This window comes from Bufo gargarizans, chromosome 8 (assembly GCF_014858855.1).
Source record: "Bufo gargarizans isolate SCDJY-AF-19 chromosome 8, ASM1485885v1, whole genome shotgun sequence".
Lineage (NCBI taxonomy): Eukaryota > Metazoa > Chordata > Amphibia > Anura > Bufonidae > Bufo > Bufo gargarizans.
In genome coordinates this window covers 37,825,991-37,834,402 of record NC_058087.1, presented here as the reverse complement: position 1 = coordinate 37,834,402, position 8,412 = coordinate 37,825,991, and the positions used below count along the sequence as shown (strand labels likewise).

Here is an 8,412-nt window from a genome sequence, read left to right as displayed (position 1 = left end):
CGTTTCTGTGGGGTATTAAGGAGGTTACATTTATGGACGCCATTTTGAACCCATACTAGCAGTCAGTGTGGGCTTCATGAAGGTCATCCAAGGCAACATAAAGGAAAGAACATAAAACATAATAGAAACACCAGAACATGTGTGAACATTCTGCAACATGTACATTGATAGTTTTAATTTGCTAGTGGCGCCATGTTCCGCGTCATGCAGCAGATACCACAGCGCCAAAAGCAATAATACCTGGATGGTCCCAAAGGCAGACCACTGTATAAGGGTGTGTGGGGGCCGGTAGAGGTGGTAAATCATCCTAACCCGGCTCCTCACTCCTGTGCCTTTAAAATAAATATACCTGTGGAGGAGGAGGGGAATAAGAAGAACAGGCATACAAAAATCAACCCTAAAGCATATTCCCTCATCCCACAGATATACAGTATTATCAGGTATTAATAGCAAGATGAGGAGATAACGCCGGAAACGTCCGTGGTGAAATCTCAGTTCAGTTCACAGATACCTGTGATAACACCTCTTTTGCCAGTAGTTGAGATGCTCTGTAAGATTCCACATGTGGTAGATAGAGGAGACTATATAGAAATGTTGGAGCAGTTATCCAGATCCCAGACAGTTGCAATGATAGATAAAGTGCCTTATGTAGGCTTCTGTGGAATACTTGCAACCCCTGATCTTCGGAATATCCGTTGGACAGTCCACTGTGGTAATAGGTGGCAAAGCTGGTAGATCTTGGGGCATGCGGATGACACAGCGGGAGCCATTTTTAGTAAAAGTAAGCCCTAAGGGAAATAGCCACCGCAGCTCAGCCCCGCTCACGTCAATGGGGCTGAGCCGCTACACAATGTCCGGCGCTGTGCTTGGTGAGCACATAGAAGGCCATGGAGCTCACAGGAGCGCCTTCTCAAACAGCTGACAGGTTTTTTTCCCCAGTCACCAATACTGTGGAAAAAAAGAAGTAACCTGTTCATTAGTGCTGAGTGAACTTGTGTTTTCATGTTCGGCGTACAAGGTTTGGGCTCTCTAAGAATTTCGTTATGGATTCCGCTTCCATAAATCTAAAATGTGCACATTAAGCATGTAAGAAGACATTAAGCAATTGCTTTATAAGCAATTGTCTAATCTAGAGCTATATTAGAGGCACAGATATTGACCATAGCCATGTGTGTGTGTTTGTAAATGCAGGCTACTAGGTCTATTACATACAAAATACATTTCAGTTTAATATAAATTTCTTGTACAGCTCTGAATTCACAAGAACAGCTGGACACGGAGGCTGACAGACAACAGCCAGGGCAGCAACCTGTCCTGCACTGCGCTCTCAACGGAACTGTGCAACCGCTAAAATCCTCCCCGCGGCCGCAATGCATGCTGGGCAATGTAGTCTGCTACCTCGCTCGTCCAACGGACCGCACGGCGGTAAAGGACTACAAATCCCATCAGTGACTGAGAAACCAGGAAAAACAACCTGTGTGGCCAAGTGCTCAGTGCTCTTCACCAGCAACCATTCAAATGTGTGTGCGGTGGGAAGAAGTGAGTAATAATGCTGCTTTACATGTATGTTATGTGACTGCCCGTGTGCATAATAGAAGGCTGTGCAAGTCTGGAAAATGCTGCTTTTTGTAGATAGCATACATCTATAAAGGGAAATAGCAAAGGAAAAAAAAACTTCAATAAATAGTATTGGGAACCTATAGGGTCTACATAATAAGGCTTCACACAAATGGCATGAACCTTCCTCCTGTATGATGCAGCTGTAGACACCGTGCCGCCATATGGCGCCATATAAGCAAAGCTTCCAGGGAGATATCTGATAGGACATGCTTTTTTTCATAGATTTCTTGGAAAATCTGCGCTGCTGTATCTGAGGCATATAGAGGTACGCTAGGCTCCATAGATTTCTATGGGTGCTATTATATGGCTATATGTATATAGTAAATTTCTCTGCGTCACATTCAGAAATGTTGCAAAATTATCGCCCAGATTTCCAAGCTGAAAATCTGCAGCCTATGACAGAGAGATTTTAAAGGGCATCTGTCAGCAGTTTTGTACCTATGACACTGGCTGACCTGTTACATGTGCACTTGGCAGCTGAAGGCATCTGTGTTGGTCCCATGTTCATAAGTGTCCCCATTGCTGAGAAAAATAAAGTTTTACTATATGCAAATGAGCCTCTAGGAGCAATGGGGGCGTTGACATTACACCTAAAGGCTCAGCTCTCTCGGCAACTGCCGTGCCCTCTGCACTTTGATTGCCAAAGCTATGCAGTATAAACATCAACACGCCTGGTCCTGTCAATCAAAGTGCAGAGGGTGCAGCAGTTGCAGAGAGAAAAAAGAAAAATTGTAGCAGCACAACAGAAAAATAAATATCGTTCCTTACTGTGTTGTTTGAGAAAGATCACACAGATCGAAACGTCGCAAAGTATTGGTGAATACATTTCGAAAGAATCAAGACTGGAGAGTGCTGCAGTTTCATTTATGAACGTATCTGCTGTTGCAGAGAGAGCAGAGCCTTTAGGTGTAATGTCAACACCCCCATTGCTCCTAGAGGCTCATTTGCATATAGTAAAACATAATTTTTCTCAGCAATGCGGGCACATATGAACATGGGGCCAATACAGATGTCTTCAGCTGCCAAGTGCACATGTAACGGGTCAGCCAGTGTCATAGGTACAAAGCTGCTGACAGATGCCCTTTAATAAATCTGTTTTCATTCACAAACATATCTGCAATAAATTTGCTGCCGGTTGTCATCCAGCTTTGCCAGAAACTAGCAGGATAGGACCACACAGTGTAGCTGAATGTAGGAACGCCCTAGCAACAGAGGCGATTGGAGCACGGTCACATGTGTTCTTATAGGATAGGGCTGAATACAAGAATTAACCACTAACCATAGGTGGAAAACTCCCAGACAGATATTTACTGTGATCTGTTTTGTTTTTTAGCTGGACTATCTATGTATTTTTTATGTAATCCTTTGCCATACTGTTGATAACCAGACGTTTTACCTCTATAGAGGCCTCCTGAACCCTCTGCCTGGTGCTGAAGACCTGAGATCACAGAGCCGCATTCCAGTTACAGAATTTAAGCCCCATTACTGTTACTCCCTGAGCCGCCATGAGCACTGACGCCAGGCCGCACACCAGCGCAGCGCCGCTAAGGACACGCAGGAGACTCTGGACTGTGAAGAATGTCTGTCTCCTCACCAGCAGGAGGTCCCTGGGGTCCTTCCCAAGAGCCTCCTACAGTCATTACAGGATCAACATGGATATTTTAAGGAAAATTGTCTGCAAGGTAATGTGACTGCTGCAGCGTTCGCTCTTTACTGGAATGTATTACACAAGATAGTCCAGGGTCTGGCGGTCTAATGTCCTGATCATGATGGGCGTCTTCATGAACATGTGCCTTAGGGCTCCTGCACACGACTGTATGTATTTTGCTGTCCGCAAAACACGGATCCACAAAAAATACAGATGATGTCCGTGTGCATTCTATATTTTGCGGAACGGAACAGCTGACCCCTAATAGAACAGTACTATCCTTGTCCATAATGCGGACAATAATAGGACATGTTCTATTCTTTTGCGGAATGGACATACGGACACGGAATGCACACGGAGTAACTTCCTTTTTTTTTTTTGCAGACCCATTCAAATTAATGGTTCCGTATACGGTCCGCAAAAAAAAAAAGGGAACTGACACACAAAGAAAATAAGGTCGTGTATGAGCCCTTAGGATCCTTTTTTACCTGCTCAGATCTCATGCGTAGTGTAGGTTGGGAGTATTCTCCATGTTTGACATTTGATACTGTATTATATACAGGGGATATTGACCTCAATGGTAAAGGGAAGTATGTGCACAGTTTAGCATATGTTTTCTTTGGGGCAGCCTCCTGTATAGAAAGCACCATCTACAGTAAAAATGAGTCAATGGGAACTATGGCTGTGTTTGTCTGTATACTGGGATGGGTTTCTCATATCGAGATGGGAATAGACTCTCGGTATAGAGAGAAGTCCAGATAATATCAAGACTATTGCATCTTCTGTAAACACATCCAAAACTGGGGTCATCCTAGCTGAAACCCACCCAACATGTCTCTAAGGCTACTTTCACATCTGCGTTTTTGCTGGGTCCGTCAGGGGATCAGAAAAAAAACCGCATCCAGTATATAATACAACCGTCTGCATCTGTTCAGAATGGATCCGGTCTCCCAAATGAACAAGACGTATCCGGCACTAAATCCGTTGTAAGGCCTCATGCACACGACAGTGTTTTTTCACTGTCAGTGATTTGGCTTCAGTGGTCCGTGTCCGATTTTGCTTCAGTTGTGTTTCCTTGTGTCTTCCTTTTTTTTTGTCTGACGGGAACAAAAAGGAATGTTAATGAAAAGTGTAATTTTATTGCACCAAGGTCTTGTAGAAAAAAACGGACACTGACACGGATGACTAAGGCTCCTTTCACACTAGCGTTCGCTGGTCCGCTCGTGAGCTCCGTTTGAAGGAGCTCACGAGCGGACCCGAACGCAGCCGTCCAGCCCTGATGCAGTCTGAATGGAGCGGATCCGCTCAGACTGCATCAGTCTGGCGGCGTTCAGCCTCCGCTCCGCTCGCCTCCGCACGGACAGGCGGACAGCTGAACGCTGCTTGCAGCGGTCGGGTGTCCGCCTGGCCGTGCGGAGGCGTGCGGATCCGTCCAGACTTACAATGTAAGTCAATGGGGACGGATCCGTTTGAAGATGCCACAATATGGCTCAATCTTCAAGCGGATCCGTACGAGGCTATTTTCACACTTAGCTGTTATATGCTAAAAATAATGCAGACGGATCCGTTCTGAACGGAGCCTCCGTCTGCATTATTATGAGCGGATCCGTTCAGAACGGATCCGCCCGAACGCTAGTGTGAAAGTAGCCTTACCAGTTGTGCATCCGTTTTTTTTGACGGACCCATTGACTTGAATGGGTCCGTCCTCCGTTTTCCACTGACAAGAATAGGACAGGTTATATTTTTTTTTACGGACTGGATTGACGGATCACGTACGCGGAGAAAAAACTGAGGACTATCAGTTTTTTTTCACAGCTCCATAGAAATCAATGGGACCTCCGTTAAACTGTTAAAAATGACGGAACAGACGCGGATGCACACAACGGTCGTGTGCATGAGGCCTAAGTCAATGGGCGCCGGATCAGTTTTTATTAGTGTCCAAAAAAATTGATCCGGCACTGTTGACTTAAATTGTGTTTCTCGCTCGTATCATTGGGGGACACAGAAAACCATGGGTATAGCTGCTGCCACTAGGAGGCGACACTAAGCAAAAAAGTGTTAGCTCCTCCTCCCAGCTATACCCCTCCTGCAGACACTGAGCTAATCAGTTTTAGCTTAGTGTCCGTAGGAGGATGACATTTTTTTTTCTGCAGGTCTGCCAAAGTTTTTTTCTTTTCTTTTTTAGGTTCGGGCTGCGGTGGGCTCTCGCCACCTGTTTTTCCCACAGTTGAGGGGGAAGACTAGCGGGTCCTCAAGCCTGCTGCTTGTTCCCCACCTTTGGAAGACAAGGAGGAACAGTGGATCTCAAATCCGCTGTTACCAGCCAGCTACAGTGTCACCTTGGCTACTACTGTCCCCCCTGTTACCGTTGTAGCCGCCCTCCCCAAGGGGCAGCACACTGAGGAAGGTGACACTGCTGGAATCAGGGTGGGCAGAAACCGTCTGGGTAAGTATATTACCTACCTCCCCTGCCTCCCCCTTCTCCTGTGTTCTCTAAGGCTGGGTTCAGACCTGAGCGTTTTACAGCGCGTTCCTACGCTCTGTAAAACGCTCAACAGGCAAGAACCAATGATTCCCTATCGGCATGGTTCTCACCTGAGCGTTTTACAGCACGTACGATCGCGCTGTAAAACGCCCGACGCCCCAAGAAGTACATGAGCTTCTTTGGGGCGTCTTGTCGCGCGTTCCCGTACATAGACTTCCGGGAACGCGCGACAATGGGCGTTTGCTTGTCTCTGTATGCGCGATTGCAAACTCCGGTACAATCGCGCATACAGAGCGCTCCATCGCGAACGCTCAGGTCTGAACCCAGCTAAAACGCTCAGGTCTGAACCCAGCCTAAGTGAACACAGGAATATATGTTGTTTCTCCTAGACCTTGGCCCCTGTATCTGGTGAATCACCGCCTTGTTCTGACCTCCGGTCCCCGACCCCATCCACGCCCTGCGAGCCATTTCAGGCGGTCGCATGTCTCCTTCGGCGGCCGCCGCTTTTCTACTCTGAGCATTGGTATGTCCGCTCCTGGCCTCCTTGTTTCCCAGTGCACTCCGCTCCCTTCCTACATCGCCGCCCCAACCGGAACTTCTTCCGGTCGGCCCGCCTGTACTCGAGACCCCGGCTCTGCGGTCTACTAGGCTGCATCTCCCAGCGTGTTTCTGCAGCGGGATTTTCAGAGCGTGAAAACTTCGCACCCATGCCTTCGCCCCACCAGCTGCCCAATAGGCTCCGCCCCTGCCTTCTGCTTAACCCCTTCCTTGCCTCAGTACTACTGTGCTGAGGAAAGGGCTTACTGGGCTCTCTGCTGAGGCTTACAGTGCTGGTCATTAGACGGATGTGGGTTCAGTTCCCCTAGCTCTGTTTTGTTAGAATTGAGGTGTATGTAAAAAAAACTAACAAAAAAAACAACAACTATATATTTATATATTATTAACCCTTGGAGCTATTTGGTCCTTCTGAACTGAGTTCCCACGCCATTTTGTAGGCAGAATTTCTTTACCCTACCGCTGGATACATACGTCCTATAGCGTAAGCGGAATCCTGGCACTATAGCTGGATACCGCACTCCCTGTAGCTTACCCTCCTTCTATAGGTGGAGTAGTTACACTACCACTGAGTTTCGTGAGTCCTGTCACATTACCTTCCCTCCTTAGGCGGAATATGTGCGCTCACCACTGGACTCTGTACATTCTGTAGCATTACCCTCCTTCCGTAGGCGGAGTACTTGCACTACCACTGGCTGCTGTACTACCTGTAGCATAGGCAGAGTAATTGCCCTTGCACTGGATGCCGTACAGCCTGTAGCATTACCCTCCTTCCTAGGCGGTGTACTTGCTCTACCACTGGATACTGCACAGCCCATTGCATTATCTTCCTTCCATAGGCAGCGTAATAGCACTACCACTGGATACTGTACAGCCAGTGCCATTACTCTCCTTCCGTAGGAGTAATTGCACCCCCACTGGATACTGTACGGCCCGTAGCATTATCCTCTTTCCATGGGCAGAGTAATCCTCTATCGGCGGAGTGTTTACATCCCGTTGGTTCCTATACGTCTGGTAGCATTGCCCTTTTTCCATGGGCGTAATATTTATACCACCACTGGATACCGTACATCCAGTAGCGTTACCCTCCTTCCAGAGGCGGCGTAGTTGCACTACCACTGGATCTTATGCTTCCGGTAGCATTACCCTCCTTCCATAGTGAGAGTATTTGCACTTACTCTGGGTACTGTACATTCTGTAGCATTACCCTCCTTCTATAGAGTAATTGCACTACCTCTGGATCCTGTACAGACTGTCACATTACCCTCCTTCCTTAGACTGAGTAATTGCACTTCCACCGGATACCATACGTCCTGTTGCATTGCTCCCTACGCAGGCGGAGTGATTGCACTAATGCTGGATATCATCTGTCCTGTCGGTTTTCCCCCTTATACAGGTGGTTTAGTTGCACTGCAGTCACATACTGTAGTTCCTGTAGTATTATCCTCCTATAGAGTAATTGCACTATCACTGGATCCTGGACAGACTATCGCATCACCCTCCTTCCTTAGGCGGGGTATTGCACTTCCACCGGACTCCATACATCCTGTTGCATTAACCCCTCCGCAGGCGGAGTAATTGCTCTCCTACTGGATATCTCCTGTCCTGTCTGCTTTCCCCCTTCTATTGGGAGATTAGTTGCACCACAATTGCGTGCTAGAGATCCTGTAGCATTACCCTCCTCCCCATTGACCGAGTAGTTGCACTACCAGTAGACCCTGTTTATCTTTTTGGTTCCCCTCTTTCTGTCAGCAGAGTAATTCCACTACCACTGGAAACTGTTCCTCCTATTACATTATCCGTATTTCTTGGGTGGAGTAATTGCTTCAACATTGTCTACCGTGACTACTCTCATTTGTTCCTTGTTGCATGGCATCCCGTTCCATGGGTGGCCTATTGGCTAGACATGGTACCTACAATTGCCTTATCCCCCGTCATAGGTGGTATTTACTGCTGGATACTGTGACTGCTTCACACTACCCTCTTCCTCAGATAGTCTTAGTCTTAGTTTGGATTGGTGTCTGGCGCCTAAGTGGCAGCCTCTGTCTTCCAGGTCGGCCTGTAGTTCTAACAGGCCGTTGGTATACCTCATACCTTTCCCCGT

The 8,412-nt window shown here is 47.3% G+C and overlaps 1 protein-coding gene across 2 annotated transcripts in view; it reads left to right on the top strand.

Annotated features, from left to right (window-relative positions):
• Positions 1-1,365: 1,365 nt before the first annotated feature.
• The window catches only part of DCAF17 (DDB1 and CUL4 associated factor 17), a 38,241-nt gene continuing 31,194 nt past the window's right edge, over positions 1,366-8,412 (top strand). The window contains exons 1-2 of one of the 2 annotated variants that reach the window (XM_044304350.1): positions 1,366-1,539; positions 3,025-3,302. In XM_044304350.1, the coding sequence (XP_044160285.1) occupies positions 3,126-3,302 (177 nt within the window). In that variant the 5' untranslated portion in view covers positions 1,366-1,539; positions 3,025-3,125. Of the gene's footprint in view, positions 1,540-3,024; positions 3,303-8,412 lie in introns of those variants that run through there. The other variant, XM_044304351.1, reaches the window with a different exon arrangement.